Source organism: Bufo gargarizans, chromosome 1 (assembly GCF_014858855.1).
Source record: "Bufo gargarizans isolate SCDJY-AF-19 chromosome 1, ASM1485885v1, whole genome shotgun sequence".
Taxonomy (NCBI): Eukaryota; Metazoa; Chordata; class Amphibia; order Anura; family Bufonidae; genus Bufo; species Bufo gargarizans.
Genome location: NC_058080.1, coordinates 553990524 through 554014739, shown reverse-complemented (window position 1 = coordinate 554014739; position 24216 = coordinate 553990524). Strand labels below are relative to the sequence as shown.

At 40.6% G+C, this 24216-nt stretch overlaps 1 protein-coding gene across 1 annotated transcript in view; it reads left to right on the top strand.

Moving 5' to 3' along the window:
- Nucleotides 1–24216, top strand: part of MMP17 (matrix metallopeptidase 17) — a 177947-nt gene that overhangs the window by 133479 nt on the left and 20252 nt on the right. The window contains exons 3-6 of the mRNA XM_044290098.1: nucleotides 6046–6175; nucleotides 16583–16866; nucleotides 18445–18621; nucleotides 19143–19242. Coding sequence (XP_044146033.1) covers nucleotides 6046–6175; nucleotides 16583–16866; nucleotides 18445–18621; nucleotides 19143–19242 — 691 coding nt within the window. The remainder of the gene's footprint in view (nucleotides 1–6045; nucleotides 6176–16582; nucleotides 16867–18444; nucleotides 18622–19142; nucleotides 19243–24216) is intronic.

Below are 24216 nucleotides of genomic sequence, written 5' to 3'. Positions count from 1 at the left end.
ATCCGTCACCTATTGACTTTTAATGTATTTAGTGACGGATCCCTTTTTTTTCGTTTTTATTTCACACAACCGCATCCTAATGGAACGGATGGATCCTGATGTGCAAAATCAAAATGGATACTCTGCTGGATCTCAATACCGGAATTAACAACGCAAATGTGAAAGTAGCCAAATGCGTTGGATCTCTGGATTGGAGGGAGTAGTATATGCTTTTACAAAATAGGCACAGAGAATAGGTCTGTAACCTGTCATTCATTCACAAGTATAGCGCTAATCAATGGAGGAAGGAAGAAGCCAACGAGAAATACATGACTGGTGGGCTCAGAAACTGAGGAATATTTGAGAAAATAAGTAGATTTCACTGAATATGAAATAATATTAACATGCAACTGGTACAGGCTGGATGCTCAGCCAGTGTAATTGGGCCTTTACAGCTTGTGCACAAAGCCATTTTTCTGAGAGAATTTGGCTCATTGAATGGGACTAAATGTGCTGGCTGATCCGTGGCATTCAATCAGCAAAACCATGGCAGAAATCCAATGGTCAGTCTTGGATTTCTGCCGCAGATTCCACAGCAAAATCATATTGGATATTTCCAGTATGTATTCTTACCCCAGAAACACAAACGCATTCTTAATACACTTTGTTTTTCACTAAAGCCAGAAACTGATCGAGCAGGAAGGCGAAGTATAAGTCCTTTCTTTGCATTTTCCATTCCCTTTGAATCAGCAATTGCTTTTAAAGTGGAAATTTTACAAATAAATTGGCTCTAGGGAGGTAGTAAGGTAAATCCATTTGAAAATTGCCAGTGCGCAGATAAATACTGTATGTTATGTCCCCCCTCTCCCTAATAAAACTTTTATTATTAATATCTAAAATTGTGTTACCCACACACCCACATATTTGATTCAAATATTAAGTGAATATCCCTAGCAGTATTTTAATTATATAGAGTTTAAATAAAAGATCATAAACCCCCCCCACCCCAACATGTTTCATTCATTAGCATGGCATCCTCGGGGGTTACGGAGCTATGGCAAACCACCATTCTAGGCTGAATGCGCCTACTCCCTTCAAATCGCAGACATTACACAGCTTCAGGCCGGCCAAGTACCAGCATGGTCTACTGGCTGGGATTCCCCGGTTTCGTTCACTCCTGGTTTTTTAATTCTGTTTCTCAAGAACTCAATCAGAGCTAACTAACAGCTACAGAAGTCTTACTTAGGCCTCATGCACACAAACGTATTTTCTTTCTGTTTATGTTTTACTTTTTTTGCAGACCGTATACGGAACCATTCATTTCAATGGGTCAGCAAAAAAAACTGAAGTTACTCCATGTGCATTCCATTTCCATGTGTCCGTATTTCCGTTTCGCAAAAAAAATAGAACATGTCCTATTATTAGCCGCATTACGGACAAGGATAGTACTGTTCTATTAGGGGCCAGCTGTTCCGTTCTGCAAAATACGGAATGCACACGGATGCCATCCGTATTTTTTGCTGATCCGTTTTTTTGAGGAACAGAGAAATAGGAATGGGAAAGTAATTAACTCTTGAATATGTGGATGAGAATAGCATCCATAGTGAGTTTATTCCTGCCAGTCTTGTAGATGTAATAACTAGAAATCATTTACAACATTATTAAAATGCCATCCCAGAAATTAATATAGAAAATAAACACATCATTTAAAATTGAAGTGATTAACTACGCATCCCTTTATGAAGACGTGTATGCATAAGGGTGCATTCATACAACCGTAATTCAGGGTCCACATTTGTTCCGCAATTTTGTCCACATCCGTTGTCCTGCAAAAAATGTAGAGCAATCGTAGACAAGAAGAAGCATTTTCTATATAGTTCTGGCCATGTGCAGTCCGTAAAATGAAGAAAACACAATGGACGGTATCCGTGTTTTGCGGTTCCGCAATTTGCAGACTGCAAAACACTTATGGTTGTGTGAATGCACCCTAAGGCTTGCTGTACATGATGTGGATAACCGCTAATTACCAGGCAGCATTTATACTTGCGCCACGATGCGTCTGTACATGCAATTTAAAACAGCATGCACTGTGCAGTTCAAAATGAACTTTTATTGCATCTCTTTATAATGGTCCATGAAACATGGATGGCATCTGTGTTGTGTCCATGTTTTTCACAGATCAATAGACTATAATGGGCATGATGGATCCGTGAAGACAGACAAAAGAACATTAAAATGAATGGGTGGATGTACAGCACACGTCCGTGAATCACTGATGTGTGAATGAGGCTTCACAGGTTTTACTTGAAGCTGTGTACACCTTTGTGGCCAATTCTTTTTTATTATTATTACCTAGTACTCATTTTTAGCTAAAAAAAAATGTTATTGGTCTTTATTAAAAAAAAATTAACCCCTGTCTGTGTGCATCCTTCAGTTTATCTAGTAGCAGAATCAGAATTTTCACTCTGTTCCATCAGGCAGCTCAGCTGAAGGCTCCTTATCTCTGAATCTCTGACCTTATAAACACTCATTCTAGCTCACTTCTTATCGTACTGATAAGAATGTGGCTTAAATAAGTGCTCATGACCTTTCAGTAATTTAGAAATAAGGTTTATTAGATGACCGGCACAAAGTGAAAGTATAAAGTACAATTCACACAGCTAGAAGAACAGTTATCCCTTTGTGACAGAACGGTTCAATATTTTTAATAAAGACCAATTGAAAAAAATTATCTTTAGCCCAAAATGCAATCATTAAAAATATTGCCCCCTTAGGTGTACATAGTCTTCAATCTTTTTACATGAAACTCCTCATGCTGTCTCACATAATCCCAGTTGATGGGACAGCATTTTCATGGTGACAAGTTCCAGCTGCAGTCCACAGGAATATATTGAGTTGTGAGCAATGTTGTGGACTGCAGCTTGTTTAGGGAAATAGGGCTGGGACATTTTAAAATGGGATGGATGAAGTATGTAACTCTTAGGGTATGCCCATAAGTCCAGGTTTGGAAGACAAATGAATTATTAAAGGAGAGAAAGTATAAAGGACAGATATAACTTCTATATTTTTTTTTTTATTCACTCCTGGTTTTTACTCGAAAACTGCATCAGAAAACCGGACCACATGGCCGTACGGTTATGGTAGCCCCTGGTCCAGAAAACATACAGTTATAAAACTGAATTTAAATATTTGACCAATATGTCTAAAATCTGGACCAGTAAACCTAAGGAAAACTATCAGGAAAATGAAAAGGACATTTTAAGGACATAGCGACTTTCCTTACAACCAGCTCTGCCTCTGCAATGTGTCAAACATCAGAGTGTATAATCCTGTATGTAACAAGGATAAATGGACATGACGACGTTGGACCCAACACTGTAAACACCTTCTTTTTCTTATACTCTTTGTAGACGGATTAGGCAGCAGCTGCTCCACAAGTTCCCTTTCTGCAGAGTTCCCTTCGGAGAGAAATTCTTTCAATTATTAATGACAAATTTACAATTATGTGGTTGTTCCTCTTTGATGTTCGTTGGAAAATACAGCCTCCGTCTGATTCCCATTCAGCATGAGACAGTATGGAACATTTTCTATTTTGTGCCAGTCTGTCTAGACCAGGGGTACACAACCTGCGTCCCTGGATACCATTCTGTGTGGCCCCCAACCGTCTGTAAAAGACATGTGTGTCTGTGTCTTGTGACTGGTTACATGTATATGTTATGTATTCTTCCATTAGATGGAGGCCTGGAAGTGTAATCAGACATTTATAGTTTAGGTTTTATCTTCGACCTCCTCGGATTAGTTCAATCTGACAATGTAGCCCCCGATCAGAAAAAGTTGTGCACCCCTGGTCTACACCCTGCTGAAGACAGGGCCCGAGTCCCTTTAGAGGTACATTCAATCTAAAAAGGAGCTAAACCTGTTACATATTTAGGGATTTTCTTGTGGCACACAGCTTTGTAGGTGAATGGAAGCGTCCACTTAACATTCAGTTTGAAGACTCCTTGCCACTGTGGTTTTCATCCAGGTCTCGTGGTCAGCACTGCCCCCTAACCATTCATTGAATTTACAGACTCCCAATAGATCACAAAACAAATTCAATACAATATAAAACTCTTGAGACTCTATATATATATATAACAAAGCTTTTCATCTCAAGCCACACATCTTTCCTTCCAATAAGATGAATAAGGAAGGACACATCTTTGTAATTAATGGGGTTCTGTTGGACTTAGGTATTGATGACCTATCCTTAGGTTAGGTCATCAATATCAGATTGGCGGAAGTCCAACTCCCGGCAGCCCCACCGATCAGATGTTTGCAGAAGTTCTAGAACTGGAACCAGGCACCAGAACGACATCCCCATCTACTATGTAGTGGCTGTGCCTGGTTCCAGCAGCACTGCTCCCATTCATTTGGATAAGTCATCAATACCGAATTCTGGGAGAACCGTTTTGTTACTTTTATGATAGGATGTGACATCACAAATACAACAGGACTACACATAAGTCATTGTTGTTTTGGTGGTAGGATCTGGTCTTACAGATATCACCACCTATAGCTTTAATGGTAGTCCATCCTCAATGCACTACAAAACATCATTATGCATAAAGCCAGTAATACGAACTTCATTCCTTTCTCGTACTATATTTTACATATATAAAATGCATATGAAACCTATTCTGTTTCCTGTAAAAGCAAAATCAACTGACCCTAGCTACAAACCTAAAACTGTGTAGTATGTGTATCATAAGTGTAAAGGGTAAGGCTACTTTTGTTCATGACGGAAGCATGCGGTTGTGATATTGTACCTGATCCGTTTTTGCAGATCCATGATGGATACGCCCAAACCGCGAGTGTGAAAGTAGCCTTATATGTAAGATGTTACTGCTTTGAGATGGGTTGTATATTATAGTGTCAATGGATGGTCCCTATAGGCTTCAGGAGTGTAAATTTTACAACACACTATAGGAAGTCCGGTGTAACAGTAATAATTACAGCCATCTACCTCTCTGTGTGAACCAGGAGGACTGATATGTTGGGTGCAGGCATGAATATTCTCCCTCAGCTCTTCATACCTGGCTTTGTCACCCATATGTCTCCTTTGCCAAACATATCAAAGACCACTGCTGGACAAAAAGTGCAGCTATGGAGGTATTCATTATACTGAATCCAGTAGCATTGACTATACATAGACTTAAAAGGAACCTGTCCACATGAAAAATGCTATGTAATCTGCAGGCAGTATGTTATAGAGCAGGAGGAGCTGAGCAGACAGATATATATAGTAGGAAATTATTCTGTATGACTTGTATTTCATTCATTTACATTCCTGCTCTTTCTGGGCTTTGAAGTCCAGGAGACAGTCCTATCAGTGATTGACAGCTCTCTCTGTATACACAGTCATAGAGGGAAGTCTGTCACTGATAGGACCGTCTCCTGGACTTCAAAGCCCAGAATGAGCAGGAATTTAAATATATACATTTCAAATTTTACAGATTTCCCCCCCCCATAAAACTATATATATCAATCTGCTCAGCTCCTCCTGCTCTATAACATGCTGCCTGCAGCTCATACAACATGTTCAACCTGGCAGGTTCCCTTTAAGTGTCAATTCACATAAATAATATAGGGTCTTGGTGCCAAAGATGGTGCTGTTACCATGTGTAGAGTTACAACGTGTATAAGAAGATGTCCTTGAGTTACTGAAGCCCATTCTGCATGGCTGTAATTATGTGTACTGCATACTAATACAATTCAACATGTCTTACAGTCCATATTCATTGACTAGAAGGTCTTTTCTACCGATGAATGATGCTAACAAGCTTTTATTGTTTATAAATCTATAACCTATGTCAAATCAGCCGCTCCTATAATTATCTAAAAGCATTTCTATATGAATACTTCGCCCTGAGCTGGTGGAGGAGGCTACAAATCCCTCAGGAAGTCCATTCATTTCTTTTAAACTTGAGTGCTGTTCAATAAGTACAATGTCTAGCAAAAGGATTACCAGTGAATAATGAAAGACAATTACTTTACTAGAAAGCGTCTTTGTCCTCTGACATACAGATGAGGCCACCTTGGAATTAATGAAAACCCCTCGCTGCTCGTTACCTGACCTGTCCCAATCAGAGGCCGCCAGGAAGAAGCGGAACGTCCAGGCGGTGACAAAGTGGAGCAAGAGAAATTTGTCTTGGAGGTAAGAGGCACACTCATCTCTATTGTGTCACATCATGCAGGAACAATGAAGGTCCCTAATGGTTTTTATAATCGAGCAGTCAATTAGGCAATGGATGAGCAAATGCTTGTTCATTGGATGCTGGGCAACTTTCCTTAGGATCCTGAGTAATCCAGTATTGTGCTGCCAACGATGAATAGAACAGAATGAGGGAGGACTGAATAGTTCCTCCCGTGTCCTGTTTGCATTGTCCTGTGTAATCAGGCCAGTGCAAGTGAGCGCCGATGGATGCACTCTCATCCATTGGCGCTCACACTGCCCTTGCACTGACAAGGTTAAATGCGATAAAACCTTAATTCAGTCTGCAAGAAGAGTGTTACTGCAGATTTGTTGTTACCACTGTCTTGTTCTTTTAGTGACAGTTCCTACGCGCTGTAAAACGCTCAACAGGCAAAAACCAATGATTCCCTATGGGCATGGTTCTCACCTGAGCGTACGAACGCTCTGTAAAACGCCCCTACACCCCTAGAAGTACAGGAGCTTCTTTGGGGCGTATTGTCGCGCGTCACACCTCTGTTTTTCATTGTACTCCTCTGTGTTCAATAGCAAGAACGCATGTACGACGCATGTTTCCAAAATACAAAAACGCCCCAAAATACGCCCGATAAAAACGCCTGTAAACAGCGCTTATCGAATGCGCTCAGGTGTGAACCCAGCCTTAGACCAATGCATTGCGCCAAAGTGTTGGTGCAATTTTGGCACAATTTGGCTTATTTTAAGACATCTCAAGGCCATGTCCCCCTTTTCTAGGCACTTTTAAAAATTGTCTAGTGAGGAGCAAATAGTGCATAAGTCACATTTTGTGACTTTTTGCATTTTTTTTTACTCTCAATTTTGCAGAGCCTAGCAGAAGTTGGTAGGGACACTACAGCCTGACTAACTTACTATAATTTGCACAAGAAATCTGGCGTAAATTATAACCGAAATCTACTCCGGCCCCTAGCTGACAAAGGTTTCAGTTCCTGGTGTATAGACATCACTGAAGAGACTAATTTATTAAGAGACCTCTCTTCTTAATAGATTTGTCACATCTTATGCCAGCTGGCCTTTTACTAAGAATGGTATGTGAAATGCCAGTTTTTAGTAAATGGGTCCCAAGGAGTTGTCCAGGATTTACAAATTCAAGTGAATGTAGCTGAACAAGACAATTGCTGTTTCTACAGCTGGACATACTCCTCCTAAGGCCTCATGCAGATGACCGTGCGGTGGGCAAAACATGGATACCGCAATTTGTGGCACTGAATGGGTCACCCATAATAGAAATGTTCTTGTCAAAATGGACAAAAATAGGATATGTTCTATTTTTCAGGGCCCCGGAATGAAGCAACGGATGCGGACAGCACACGGAGTGCTGTGTGCATCTTTTGCGGCCCCATTAAAGGGAATTTGTCCACATACAAGCTGCAAAAAATGCGGCTCGGATACAGACCCAAACAAAATTTGTGTGCATGAGGTCTAAAAGAGGTGAGACTTCATGTGGAATTATAGGCATAATGTATGAGGCATCTCACGCTCATCAAGGGTGTAAGAGCCCTCCTCATTGTACATGGGATGCTACAGTAGGATTCTGCTGCAGATTTTGTCATATACACAGACTTTTTAATAACAGAATTTATAGTTCAATTAAACAGTAACCTAAAATAATAGGCTTTTAATTAGATTCTTTGTGATGCATTGGATAATAGAGTTTTTTAATTTTATTTATTGTTTTATAGCCAAATGGTTTGTAGTTTGCTATACATAATAGGTATTCTTTGTCTTAAATATTAGGCTGGACTGTGCATTCATGTAAGTACACGGGGGATTCAAGTCCTTTACCTTAGTAATCCTCTTACATTTAACATACAACCCTTCATAGAGTCTTCTTTTATGTTTTTAAATTGTATTTTCATCTGTCAAAGAAAGCAACCCCTTTAACTGTGCGTAGCATCTAATTTGTAAAAGAGTTTATATAGCAAGAGAGCCCCCTTGTGGCATTTATCTGGCACTGACTTTAGAATTAGAAATTCCAACCTATTAAAGGAGACTTATTTTGCTTGCACCGCTTCGCTAATTTAGACATTTTTAACAATCCCATGGAAGAAGAGTATGAATGGGCCTATGTAATTTCAACTAAGATAAAAATTGGCTAGTAATTTAAGTCTGCTCAAACTGTGGGCAGAAATATAGTATAAATATTCTGGAGAATCTATAAATTACTGATTTGGTTTTTAACCTTCTGATTAACAGAAATCAAACAGTTTACAGCAAGGTATACTGATATACAGTGGGATGCGAAAGTTTGGGCAACCTTGTTAATCGTCTTGATTTTCCTGTATAAATCGTTGGTTGTTACGATAAAAAATGTCAGTTAAATATATCATATAGGAGACACACACAGTGATATTTGAGAAGTGAAATTAAGTTTATTGGATTTACAGAAAGTGTGCTATAATTGTTTAAACAAAATTAGGCAGGTGCATAAATTTGGGCAAAACAAAAAAGAAATTAAATCAATATTTAGTAGATTCTCCTTTTGCAGAAATTACAGCCTCTAAACGCTTCCTGTAGGTTCCAATGAGAGTCTGGATTCTGGTTGAAGGTATTTTGGACCATTCCTCTTTACAAAACATCTTTAGTTCATTCAGGTTTGATGGCTTCCGAGCATGGACAGCTCTCTCTAAGTCACACCGCCGATTTTCAATTATATTCAGGTCTGGGAACTGAGATGGCCATTCCAGAACGTTGTACTTGTTCCTCTGCATTAATGCCTTAGTGGATTTTGAGCAGTGTTTAGGGTCGTTGTCTTGTTGAAAGATCCAGCCCCGGCGCAGCTTCAGCTTTGTCACTGATTCCTGGACATTGGTCTCCAGAATCTGCTGATACTGAGTGGAATCCATGCGTCCCTCAACTTTGACAAGACTCCCAGTCCTTGCACTGGCCACACAACCCCACAGCATGATGGAACCACCACCATATTTTACTGTAGGTAGCAGGTATTTTTCTTGGAATGCTGTGTTCTTTTTCCTCCATGCATAACGCCCCTTGTTATGGCCAAATAACTCAATTTTAGTTTCATCAGTCCACAGCACCTTATTCCAAAATGAAGCTGGCTTGTCCAAATGTGCTTTAGCCCACCTCAAGCGGCACTTTTTGTGCTGTGGGCAGAGAAAAGGCTTCCTCTGCATCACTCTCGCATACAGCATCTCCTTGGGTAAACTGCGCCGAATGGTTGAACGATGCACAGTGACTCCATCTGCAGCAAGATGATGTTGTAGGTCTTTGGTGCTGGTCTGTGGGTTGCCTCTGACTGTTCTCACTATTCGTCGCTTCTGTCTATCCGAGATTTTTCTTGGTCTGCCACTTCGAGCCTTAACTTGAACTGAGCCTGTGGTCTTCCATTTCCTCAATATGTTCCTAACTGTGGAAACAGACAGCTGAAATCTCTGAGACAGCTTTCTGTATCCTTCCCCTAAACCATGATGGTGAACAATCTTTGTCTTCAGGTCATTTGAGAGTTGTTTTGAGACCCTCATGTTGCTACTCTTCAGAGAAAATTAAAAGAGGAGTGAAACTTACAATTGACCCCCTTAAATACTCGTTCTCATAATTGGATTCACCTGTGTATGTAGTTCAGGGGTCACTGAGCTTACCAAGCCAATTTGAGTTCCAATAATTAGTTCTAAAGGTTTTGGAATCAATAAAATGACAACAGTGCCCAAATTTATGCACCTGCCTAATTTTGGTTTAAACAATTATAGCACACTTTCTGTAAATCCAATAAACTTCATTTCACTTCTCAAATATCACAGTGTGTGTCTCCTATATGATATATTTAACTGACATTTTTTATCATAACAACCAACGATTTATACAGGAAAATCATGACGATTAACAAGGTTGCCCAAACTTTCGCATCCCACTGTATTTATTACATTGTCAATATCACCTATGTGGTGAGGGTACATGGTCCCTTGGTTTGAGTAGTAGGCCTGAAAATGTAGTAACCAGTGGTGCACCAGGCCTTTCTGCTGCCTGAGGCAAACATTGAAATTACGCAAATTCTCAATCCAAACCCTCCCTCCCAGCCCTAGATTCGTCACTTTTACGTCATACTTCTCCTCCTAGTGCCTCAGCCTTGTTATCCTGCTGCTACCCCAAATACTGTGCAAGCTGTGCTCCCCAATGCCCCCATGACCCATGACTTCAGAAATAACTGTGCCATAGTAAAGTCCCCCCCATAGTAATAGTGCTTCCAGACTGTCCTCAATAGTAATAGTGCCCTTACAATACCCCAGTAGCCAGAATGTTCCTCAAGAGTGGCCCCAATTAGTAGTAATGCCCTCCATATTGTGGCCAATAATACCAATGTCCCCACAGTATTACTATGCCTCCATAAGGCCCCAAGTAGAAACAAGGACCCTCTATAAGGCAACCCCTTTGAGCCCCCAGTATTTATAATGCTATGTTCCCTATAGTGCCCCCTGTCATTGGTAGTATATATAGTGCTCCCCCCTGTAGTATAATGACCACCTGTAGTAGCTATATATATATATATATATAGTACAGACCAAAAGTTTGGACACACCTTCTCATTCAAAGAGTTTTCTTTATTTTCATGACCATGAAAATTGTAGATTCACACTGAAGGCATCAAAACTATGAATTAACACATGTGGAATTATATATATAACAAAAAAGTGTGAAACAACTGAAAATATGTCATATTCTAGGTTCTTCAAAGTAGCCACCTTTTGCTTTGATTACTGCTTTGCACACTCTTGGCATTCTCTTGATGAGCTTCAAGAGGTAGTCACCTGAAATGGTCTTCCAACAGTCTTGAAGGAGTTCCCAGAGATGCTTAGCACTTGTTGGCCCTTTTGCCTTGACTCTGCGGTCCAGCTCACCCCAAACTATCTCGATTGGGTTCAGGTCCGGTGAATGTGGAGGCCAGGTCATCTGGCGCAGCACCCCATCACTCTCCTTCATGGTCATATAGCCCTTACACAGCCTGGAGGTTTGTTTCGGGTCATTGTCCTGTTGAAAAATAAATGATGGTCCAACTAAACACAAACCGGATGGAATAGCATGCCACTGCAAGATGCTGTGGTAGCCATGCTGGTTCAGTATGCCTTCAATTTTGAATAAATCCCCAACAGTGTCACCAGCAAAGCACCCCCACACCATCACACCTCCTCCTTCATCCGTTCACCTTTTCTGCGTCACACAAAGACACGGTGGCTGGAACCAAAGATCTCAAATTTGGACTTATCAGACCAAAGCACAGATTTCCACTGGTCTAATGTCCATTCCTTGTGTTCTTTAGCCCAAACAAGTCTCTTCTGCTTGTTGCCTGTCCTTAGCAGTGGTTTCCTAGCAGATATTCTACCATGAAGGCCTGATTCACACAGTCTCCTCTTAACAGTTGTTCTAGAGATGTGTCTGCTGCTAGAACTCTGTGTGGCATTGACCTGGTCTCTAATCTGAGCTGCTGTTAACCTGCGATTTCTGAGGCTGGTGACTCGGATGAACTTATCCTCCGAATCAGAGGTAACTCTTGGTCTTCCTTTCCTGGGGCGGTCCGCATGTGAGCCAGTTTCTTTGTAGCGCTTGATGGTTTTTGTGACTGCACTTGGGGACACTTTCAAAGTTTTCCCAATTTTTCGGACTGACTGACCTTCATTTCTTAAAGTAATGATGGCAACTCGTTTTTCTTTACTTAGCTGCTTTTTTCTTGCCATAATACAAATTCTAACAGTCTATTCAGTAGGACTATCAGCTGTGTATCCACCTGACTTCTCCACAACGCAACTGATGGTCCCAACCCCATTTATAAGGCAAGAAATCCCACTTATTAAACCTGACAGGGCACACCTGTGAAGTGAAAACCATTTCAGGTGACTACCTCTTGAAGCTCATCAAGAGAATGCCAAGAGTGTGCAAAGCAATAATCAAAGCAAAAGGTGGCTACTTTGAAGAACCTAGAATATGACATATTTTCAGTTGTTTCACACTTTTTTGTTATGTATATAATTCCACATGTTTTAATTCATAGTTTTTATGCCTTCAGTGTGAATCTACAATTTTCATACTCATGAAAATAAAGAAAACTCTTTGAATGAGAAGGTGTGTCCAAACTTTTGGTCTGTACTGTATATATATCCAAAAGATGGCAGGGCAGCACTCCTCACTTCAAGTGATGCAAATGATTCAGGTGCCAGCATTTTCCCCTGGGTCCTGGGGTCCAAACACAATCCAAATAAATGTAACGCAGCACTCCTTAGATAAAAAGTGAAAAAATACAAAATGTATTCAACACATGTTGATACAGGCAACGTTTCAGCTCTCTCACAGAGCCACTTGGCTTGATAATGGGAGAGAGCTGAAACGTTGCCTGTAGCAACATGTGTTGAATAAATTTTGTATTTTTTCACTTTTTATCTTAGGAGTGCTGCGTTACATTTATTTGGATTATAATGTCCCTCTGTAGTGGTAGTATATATAATGCTCCTCGCCACCAACACCCAATAGTCTCCCTGTAGTATAATGCCACCCTGTTGTGGTAGTATACAGTGGGATGCGAAAGTTTGGGCAACCTTGTTAATCGTCATGATTTTCCTGTATAAATCGTTGGTTGTTATGATAAAAAATGTCAGTTAAATATATCATATAGGAGACACACACTGTGATATTTGAGAAGTGAAATGAAGTTTATTGGATTTACAGAAAGTGTGCTATAATTGTTTAAACCAAAATTAGGCAGGTGCATAAATTTGGGCACTGTTGTCATTTTATTGATTCCAAAACCTTTAGAACTAATTATTGGAACTCAAATTGGCTTGGTAAGCTCAGTGACCCCTGAACTACATACACAGGTGAATCCAATTATGAGAACGAGTATTTAAGGGGGTCAATTGTAAGTTTCACTCCTCTTTTAATTTTCTCTGAAGAGTAGCAACATGAGGGTCTCAAAACAACTCTCAAATGACCTGAAGACAAAGATTGTTCACCATCATGGTTTAGGGGAAGGATACAGAAAGCTGTCTCAGAGATTTCAGCTGTCTGTTTCCACAGTTAGGAACATATTGAGGAAATGGAAGACCACAGGCTCAGTTCAAGTTAAGGCTCGAAGTGGCAGACCAAGAAAAATCTCGGATAGACAGAAGCGACGAATAGTGAGAACAGTCAGAGGCAACCCACAGACCAGCACCAAAGACCTACAACATCATCTTGCTGCAGATGGAGTCACTGTGCATCGTTCAACCATTCGGCGCAGTTTACCCAAGGAGATGCTGTATGCGAGAGTGATGCAGAGGAAGCCTTTTCTCTGCCCACAGCACAAAAAGTGCCGCTTGAGGTGGGCTAAAGCACATTTGGACAAGCCAGCTTCCTTTTGGAATAAGGTGCTGTGGACTGATGAAACTAAAATTGAGTTATTTGGCCATAACAAGGGGCGTTATGCATGGAGGAAAAAGAACACAGCATTCCAAGAAAAATACCTGCTACCTACAGTAAAATATGGTGGTGGTTCCATCATGCTGTGGGGCTGTGTGGCCAGTGCAGGGACTGGGAATCTTGTCAAAGTTGAGGGACGCATGGATTCCACTCAGTATCAGCAGATTCTGGAGACCAATGTCCAGGAATCAGTGACAAAGCTGAAGCTGCGCCGGGGCTGGATCTTTCAACAAGACAACGACCCTAAACACTGCTCAAAATCCACTAAGGCATTAATGCAGAGGAACAAGTACAACGTTCTGGAATGGCCATCTCAGTTCCCAGACCTGAATATAATTGAAAATCGGCGGTGTGACTTAAAGAGAGCTGTCCATGCTCGGAAGCCATCAAACCTGAATGAACTAAAGATGTTTTGTAAAGAGGAATGGTCCAAAATACCTTCAACCAGAATCCAGACTCTCATTGGAACCTACAGGAAGCGTTTAGAGGCTGTAATTTCTGCAAAAGGAGAATCTACTAAATATTGATTTAATTTCTTTTTTGTGGTGCCCAAATTTATGCACCTGCCTAATTTTGTTTAAACAATTATAGCACACTTTCTGTAAATCCAATAAACTTAATTTCACTTCTCAAATATCACTGTGTGTGTCTCCTATATGATATATTTAACTGACATTTTTTATCGTAACAACCAACGATTTATACAGGAAAATCAAGACGATTAACAAGGTTGCCCAAACTTTCGCATCCCACTGTATACAAGTCCTTCTAAAAAAATGAGCATATTGTGATAAAGTTCATTATTTTCTGTAATGTACTGATAAACATTAGACTTTCATATATCTTAGATTCATTACACACCAACTGAAGTAGTTCAAGCCTTTTATTGTTTTAATATTGATGATTTTGGCATACAGCTCATGAAAACCCAAATTTCCTATCTAAAAAAATTAGCATATTTAATCCGACCAATAAAAGAAAAGTGTTTTTAATACAAAAAAAGTCAACCTTCAAATAATTATGTTCAGTTATGCACTCAATTCTTGGTCGGGAATCCTTTTGCAGAAATGACTGCTTTAATGCGGCGTGGCATGGAGGCAATCAGCCTGTGGCACTGCTGAGGTGTTATGGAGGCCCAGGTTGCTTCGATAGCGGCCTTAAGCTCATCCAGAGTGTTGGGTCTTGCGTCTCTCAACTTTCTCTTCCCAATATCCCACAGATTCTCTATGGGGTTCAGGTCAGGAGAGTTGGCAGGCCAATTGAGCACAGTAATACCATGGTCAGTAAACCATTTACCAGTGGTTTTGGCACTGTGAGCAGGTGCCAGGTCGTGCTGAAAAATGAAATCTTCATCTCCATAAAGCTTTTCAGCAGATGGAAGCATGAAGTGCTCCAAAATCTCCTGATAGCTAGCTGCATTAATCCTGCCCTTGATAAACACAGTGGACCAACACCAGCAGCTGACATGGCACCCCAGACCATCCCTGACTGTGGGTACTTGACACTGGACTTCCCTCTCCCCAGTCTTCCTCCAGACTCTGGCACCTAGATTTCCGAATGACATGCAAAATTTGCTTTCATCCGAAAAAAGTACTTTGGACCACTGAGCAACAGTCCAGTGCTGCTTCTCTGTAGCCCAGGTCAGGCGCTTCTGCCGCTGTTTCTGGTTCAAAAGTGGCTTGACCTGGGGAATGCGGCACCTGTAGCCCATTTCCTGCACACGCCTGTACACGGTGGCTCTGGATGTTTCTACTCCAGACTCAGTCCACTGCTTCCGCAGGTCCCCCAAGGTCTGGAATCGGTCCTTCTCCGCAATCTTCCTCAGGGTCCGGTCACCTCTTCTCGTTGTGCAGTGTTTTCTGCCACACTTTTTCCTTCCCACAGACTTCCCACTGAGGCGCCTTGATACAGCACTCTGGGAACAGCCTATTCGTTCAGAAATGTATTTGTGTCTTACCCTCTTGCTTGAGGGTGTCAATGATGGCCTTCTGGACAGCAGTCAGGTCGGCAGTCTTACCCATGATTGCGGTTTTGAGTAATGAACCAGGCTGGGAGTTTTTAAAAGCCTCAGGAATCTTTTGCAGGTGTTTAGAGTTAATTAGTTCATTCAGATTAATAAGGTTAATAGCTCGTTTAGAGAACCTTTTCATGATATGCTAATTTTTTTAGATAGGAATTTGGGGTTTTCATGAGCTGTATGCCAAAATTATCAATATTAAAACAATAAAAAGGCATGAACTACTTCAGTTGTGTGTAATGAATCTAAAATATATGAAAGTCTAATGTTTATCAGTACATTACAGAAAATAATGAACTTTATCACAATATGCTAATTTTTTTAGAAGGACCTGTATACTGCTCCAGCAACCAAGGATAGTCACACTGTGGTATAATTCCCCCGTAGTGAAAATATATCTAATGCTCCTCTGTAGATGTAATATATATAATGCTTTCCCCTCTGTAGTATAATGCCTCCATGTAGTGGTAATCATATACCCATCTGTAGTTCCCCTGTAGTGGTAGTATATATAATGCTCCCCTGTAGTGGTAGCATATGTATAATGCTACCCTCCCCTGTAGTCCTCCTGTAGTGGTAATATATATAATGCTCTCCCGCTTATAGTTCTCCTGTAGTATAATGCCCTCCTGTAGTGGTATTATATATATATATAATACTCACTCCCATGTAGTATAATACCCCACTGTGGAGATAACATATACATATATAAAGAGATAAAATACTACCATGGCATCCTGACACTGAAGGTCCAGGGTGGTGGATAACATTATTACATATTAACTTATAGAAGACCCAGAAGTGGCCAGGAAATTACATTTATGAACAAACATCCTAGTTTCAGGACAATAGATCTGTTCTTTATTTTATGTGTTTCATAGTTTCCCGTAATTGTCTTCATTTCGTGTTTCTTGCAGGGTTAGAACATTCCCTAAAGAGTCATCACTGGGTCATGACACTGTGAGGGCTCTTATGTACTATGCCCTTAAGGTGTGGAGTGATATCACACCACTGAACTTTCATGAAGTGGCTGGAAATAATGCAGACATTCAAATCGACTTCTCCAGAGCTGACCACAATGATGGCTACCCATTTGATGGACCAGGTGGTACTGTAGCTCATGCTTTTTTCCCTGGTGAACACCACACCTCTGGAGACACTCACTTTGATGACGAAGAGTCATGGACATTTAGATCATCAGGTATGTCAGGGTAAGAGAAACAATCAGTCCATAGTTTTGCATTTGAGCTGTAAAAATATAGTCAGAATGAAAGACTATTTCTATCATCAGCATGTAGCTATAATATTATTTTACTTCAATTTAAACATGCTTTTTTTACTCTAGCTCTTTGCTGATTTCATGTAAAACATGGAGGGTGATGGATATTGAGAAACTAGTCAGACCTTCTGAGTTATATAGCAATAAACTGTACAAGTAGTTTTCACTATTGTTACATTTCTTACTCTTTCACGCTTTACAAAATGCCCTTTAAAAGCTATGCACAATCTTGCAACCAATGTTTTACTCATCCAATGTGTCTATAATGTGAACTGAAGAAACTTCATTAAACATGTCCTTCTGTTTCATGTACAATTGCTATGTAGATCTTTGTGCCTCCATGGTTACAGAAGACCAAAAAAAACTGTTGTGTTGTCCAAGCTACGGCTCTCAGTTAGAATTCATCATAACTGTATTGTGCTATCCGCTATGTTTAGCGTACATTGCTGCAATCTAGAGGCCATTGTTATATTTAGTTTATAAAGTTATCTATGTAATTCATTAGGTCACTCATCTTGTAACTCTTCCTCTTCTGTGAGCTCATAATGTCCTTCAGTCTTTTCCTGTTTGTCGGACATGCATTACAGAGCAGGAGAGAGGATTTCTCAAGGTACATTCAATAAATTACTTCAAGACATATCCACTGCATCTCCCTCCATGGAATTCTACATGCAACTAGTGTCGCTAGAGGATTGATTATAGTGAGTTCACTATCTTCCTTTGGTTGTATAAGAGATTGCCACTCACACTCATCAGAGACTTTTTTCACATATATCAGAAAACCTGCATAGTCAGATCCTGCAGTCATATACCTTTCTTCTGTCACCTATTTCCTGATAATATACCAAATATATATTAGAATATAATAAAGGGCATATAGGAGGAAGTATAAAGGCAGGATCAGACTACATAAAGTTTTTTGTCATCTGTTACCATGGAGCTGCATAGGTCGGCATAGCAGCTGTAGGCAAGAAACAGTGTGTACATAGCTTTTAAAACAATTGTCATGACTACATTAGGTTAAAAAGAGACTTTCTAGATATAAGTACGTAATTTGTTTTATTTACAAGTTAAAGAAGCACTCCCACAAAAAAAAGTATTCTCTGACCTGTTAGAAAGGTCCATGATGTAAACTGTAGTGAAGGTAATTTTCTTACCAGTCACTGTATGTGTGAGTTATCCCCTTCCTTCTGATTCTCAGTTGTGTCATGTGACTAGCGCTCTGACTTTCCAAATAACACAGTATCTTATGTGTGGACAGGAAGTCAGTTTCTCTATGTATTCCTATGGGAGCCTCAATGTCAGTCTCATAGAGAAGTAACTGATTTCCTGTCCTGTGTCATTTGGAGATCAGAGTTGGTCACATGACCCATCTGAGGATTAGAAGGGAGGTTATAACTGAGAAGTTTACCTCCACTACAGATTACATCATGTACCTTTCTAACAGGTCAAAGAATAAAAATGTGAGTGTTTCTTTAAATATTTCAAATCTTTTTTCAGATGTGCATGGCATGGACCTGTTTGCTGTTGCAGTACATGAATTTGGCCATGCGATCGGACTGACTCATATTTCTGATATGGAATCTATAATGAGACCATATTATCAAGGTCCAGTGGGTGACCCCCTGAAATATAACCTGCCTTATGATGATAAAGTCAGGATCTGGCAACTGTATGGTAAGTTTTTGTGCATGGTTACACATTAGTATAACAGTAAGGTGAATATAAAGGCAACTATGATTAGTTTAAAGGCATTGTCTCAGATTAGAGAAAAGGGTCTTCATTTTTACAGAGATACATAGTACCTATGGAAAAATCATCCATCCAGAGAACACATAGTTTACTTTGTTCCCCTTGTATCTGTCCTATTTCAGATGCCCATTTTTTTTATTTGGTAAATCCTTTATTGAAAAGATTTAGGGTTAAAAAACATTGTAAAATACATCTTTGGTGTAACAAATCTAAAAATGATATACAAATATGCTGCTTCGCCCTGCTGTAAGCTGTGAGCACATTAAAATGCTGCCTATTGGGTCAGCACAGTTCTGGGAAATCCAATTACTCTGCAGCGTTATCAGCTCATCATTTCATGTCTGGGTGCACGGTTTGTGAAATTAGTTTTTGAGGAAGATGCTGTGTCTTATTTTCTGTTCCAGTGTCCTACATGGCCTCTAATCCTTCACCCTCTCTCACCCCAGGAGTCCGCGAGTCTGTGTCCCCAACAGCAAAGCCTGAGGTGGTCGGAGCTGAAGAACATCCTTTTCTGCCTGATTTGCCCGAGAACCGCTCTACCATCCAGTAAGACGTCACTAGTTCAGGACAGATGGCCACGTATTCTGTATCTACTTACACAGCATTTTCAGATTCAATCAGCTGGGTTGCTTTATTTTGGCAGACTGCAATTCTGATTACTATGTACAGCACAATCCACAGTCTAGTCTTGAGGTTGGGTGTCTTTAGTTCAACAGGAAATTGGCCATCGGTGAACTGTGCACAGCGGTTTTGTTTGTTTGTTTTTTTGTTTTTAACTCCCAGTCCTCCTAAAGCCATCTTTTTTTTTTTTTGCCGGACAAGATGTACTGAAAATGGGGTGGAATTATAAAAAAAAAACACCATTCCGCTACTGTTTTATGGGGGGGTTACACCGTTTCCTATGTGGTAAAACTGATTTGTTAATTTCCGGGTCAGTACAAATACTGAAAAAAAAAAACTTAGGAAAAAAATGATTTTTTTTGTTAATTTTTTTCTAATTGCAATATTCTGACCCACATTACTTTTTCAATGTTATATGTACAGAGCTGTTTGAGGGCTCATTTGTTGCAGTTCGATCTTTACTTTTTATTGATACCATTATGGAGTGTGTATGACTTTTTGATCACTTTTTTATTGGAGGCGAAGTGACCGAAAAACTGTTAGGCCCCTTTCACACGGGCGAGTTTTCCATGTGTGAGGTGAATGTATTGCACCCGCACTGAATCCAGACCCATTCATTCCTATGGGGCTGTGCAGGTGAGCGGTGATTTTCACGCATCACTTGTGCGTTGAGTGAAAATCGCAGCATGCTCTATATTGTGCTTTTTTCACGCGACGCAGGCCCCATAGAAGTGAATGGGGTGCGTGAAAATCGCATAGCATCCGCAAGCAAGTGCGGATGTGATCGACATTATCGTCGATCAAATACACTAGTCTCGTCATTTTTAAATGCCCCTCCGCCAACATAAATGAATGTGGGGCAGTGGGGAAGGAGTAAAGGAGACAATAACATACAGGTGAAACTCGATAAATTAGATTATCATGCAAAGTTCATTTATTTCAGTAATGCAACTTAAAAGGTGAAACTAATATATGAGATAGACTCGATACATGCACAGTGAGATATTTCAAGCTTTTATTTGTTATCATTTGGATGATTATGGCTTACAGCTTATGAAACCCCAAAGTCACAAAGGTGCCCTTTGCTTAGGGGATATGGACTAATTAGCTGACTAGTGTGACACTTTGAGCCTAGAATATTGAACCTTTTCACAATATTGGAATTTTAAGTTGCATTACTGAAATAAATGGACTTTTGCACGATATTCTAATTTTTCGAGTTTCACCTGTAGTAATGGCAAATGAATGCTGGAAGCTTTAAGCCCTGTTCACATAGGTGTTTTTATCTCAACTGTTCAGCTCCGTTATAGGAAAATAATGGAACGGCCAGATCACTCACATGACAGATACAAACCGCGCCCAATGCGTTAACTATAATGGAGTCCATCTGGTTTCAGTCATGCCCAGGGTTGCCAATCTGAATTTTTGTTGTCTTTGGATAACTTGTCCAAAAATCACAGACTGCAAACATATTTTTATGGACAAATTGGAAAACCATAATGAATGATGACGAGTATAAGTATTACGTGTCTATGTAGCTCAATATACTGATAATAACCCATTAACAGTCTTAACCGGGACCTGTAAAATTATAATAATTACCACCAAAATAACTGCCTAAAATACCATCTGCCTCCAAAAAAATCACAGACACATCAATTTTTTTTCACAGATTCAGGAAAAAAGTCCCCTACTTGATCAGACAGTCCATGTTTTGGGACAGTTGGCAGCCCTAGTCAGGCAACCTGCAATTTTACAGTAAGAATAGTGCATCATGCTGTGCCATTTTGTCCCCCATTTTTTGATGGAATCTGCCACGGAGGCTCCATTAGGGACACAGATGTGAATATGATATGAAGCGGCCAACCTGAACTATAAGAAGTGTGCAGAAGAAAGAGAAGGCGATGCATAGTAAAATACAGGGCACTGAGAAGCCTGCGAAAAAAGTGTAGAGAAAAGACCAGGGATTTTAATAACATTTCCTTTTCCATTTCCATGCTGCTGTTGGTCATAGGGAGCCACAATCCTTGTTTGCTATGGGGCTCCCATCATTATTAATGCTGTACCTTTGGAGAAATCACCTGCTCCCCACCGCTCAGTTCCGGCTCCTTGGCTTTCTCATAGATTGTAAGCTCTTGCGAGCAGGTGTTTCAGTTGTATATTAGCCAGTTACGTTGTGATGTCTTTTGTTTTGTACATGAACCCTCTGAATCTGTAAAGCGCTGTGGAATATGGTGGCGCTATATAAATATTAGTACTATTTATTATTTCTTCACTTTTCTTCCAGTCCCCGTCTGTCAACGTCCACATGGACTGCGTGATGTGCACTGCTGCAGCAAATACTGGCCTCATTTGTGTCGTACCCACAAGCAGCACGTCACTGCTGCAGTCATTGGCTGCCGTAGAGCTTATGACCCCCATCCTTTCAGAAGTTGACAGATGGTGACTGAACGATCAGTGAACAAATCCAGGGAGCCGGAACGGAGCGGCAGGGATCAGGTGAGTATGGATTTCTCCACAGGTACAGCTGACTGGGGGGGGGGGGGGGGGGGGAATTAAAGGGGTTGTCCGGGCTCAGAGCTGAACCCGGACATATCCTCATCTTCCCCCACTCAACCCCTCTGACATGAGCATTGCGCAAGGCAAGGGCTTTTTCTGGAGATCTGGTGACATACCGGGCTCTCGATGGGTAAGCTAGGTGGAGGCTCCCGCATAGCAGTGAGCCCGGTGACGTCACCGAAAGTAATGGGAGGGCTTAAGCACTGCCCTAGCCTGTAAATCAGTGCCAGTGACGTCACCGGGAACACTGCTAGCTGGAAACTCTTTAATATGATCATACACATTAATCCTTTTAATTGGTTTTCTCACAATACAAGCTTATTTGATGAGTGGGGGTCAGACTGCTGTGGCCCCTATCGATCACATGTATAAATGGAGGTGCAGGCAAAGCCTGCACACTGCTACTCCATTCTCTCTTTCTGCATGGCGTATACTGGTGTAGCATATACCATAATGGCACTCTTTTCACATATACTGGGTGAATGAGGGCCTATAGTTATGTACTAGGAGCTTTCCTGGTGCCACATGCTGATTGTGAAGGAAAAATGAGGTCTGAGCAGAGCCCATACTATGTTTATTCATTTCAAGTTGCACTAGTTACTTCAACCTAGGCTTATGGGTATACATTTGTAAATAGGACAGGTAACTAGATGATTTCCCACAACCCCTTAAAGGGGTTGTCCAGTCATTAAGGTTTATAGTAAACCACTAAGAATGCTGTAAACAGAACTAAAATAATTGATACTCACCAATCCCCCGCTAATCCCAGGGTCTTGCAATATGTTCTGCAAAAAATATTCACATTTAGAATTAATATTCTGAAACAGTTCATACTGTGTGCCCCCAAGAGGACACATTGGGAGCAGTATTTATCTCCTTATGTATATCTCCACATACTACTAGTGTATATAGACGCACACACTTACGCCTATGTCGGTGCCGGAGCCCAGATTTACTATGGGTAGACATCTAGATCAGCTGATATCAGTTCTGGCACATGCGCAGTGAAGTCTTGAATGCCGCTTACTGCGCATGCCTGGATCGCAACAGTGCAAGGAGTTCTTCTGCGTCGGGGTGAGATTTCGCTCAGCCTGGCATTGATGCCAGGAAAGCAAGAGGCTGTCTGTGAGAAGGATAGGGGAGAGCGAGATGGGTGGGAGAACAGGAGAATGACTCGCCTCATGCAGTGTAACGCCCCAATGACTCCATGAGCTACCTGGTGATGACGTCAGATACATTTTTAACGTTGATTTTTGACACGAAAACAATACTTTTGACAGGTTCCCTTTAAATGTCTCAGAATTATCACGGTGGCTCATGTTGCATGATATCTACTGCATCTATAGACAGTATGAATGTTTAACATAACTTTTAGTTGTCTTACTTTGTTTTAACTATGCGCATTTTTTTTTACGCATTTATGCCATGCCCCCTCATCAGGTGTGGCAAAAAAAACCTCTAAACCATGAGATGCGACCTTTTGCGCCAAAGTGTGCCGAAATTGTGGACAAAATCGAGTCAGTACTGAATCTAGGCCCATGTACCGTATAGAGACGTTATAAGGATATTTCTAGCTGTCATGCCACAGGTTCTGGTTTAAATAGACAAATACAAACTCTACCCCTTTAAGACCTGATTTGTCTAGCACAAACACAGTTGACGGTTTTATAGACAGTGCGGATATTTTCATTCTCAGTGTGAGATATTACATGGATCTGGTCTTTTAAGCTCATCTGGATGCCAATGAAGTAATGCCTGCAAGAGTCTACATTGAGTGTCCTATGAAACGCCATAAGGGGTCCAATCTATTTGTATCGTTATATCCAGATACTCGGCTGTCACAGCTGAAAAAATCTATGAAATGCTTTTAAGTAAATGGTCCACCTCTGCAATAAATGTCATTTTGTATGTACAGTGCTGTAAAGTATTGCCTTTTTGCAGATTTCCTTTTGAATATCTGTCAGATTGAGTGGTTTTTGATCTTTAATCCAAATGCAAAGCAATGTACCCAGTTATTTAGTATCAAAATGACCTTTTAGCATCATTTTGCAGCTTACATGTATGGGATAGATGATAATAACAGTGAAAGTACAGCACATGGCCACCGGCCGAGTGCTTTCATACATGTCACAGAACTCCAAGGTGACTTCTATTATGTGGAATAGTAAAGCTTATATTATTCCTTATAATTCACACCTATTCTGCTGCAGAACCTGTTTTTCAATAGGAAAGTGTTATGTTAGTAATTTACTAAATAACATAAGATGCCCCATACAGGTCTCGACAACAGTGTCAGCTACAAATGTCCTGCAAACCAGTTTTAGCCACAGATGTCGAATA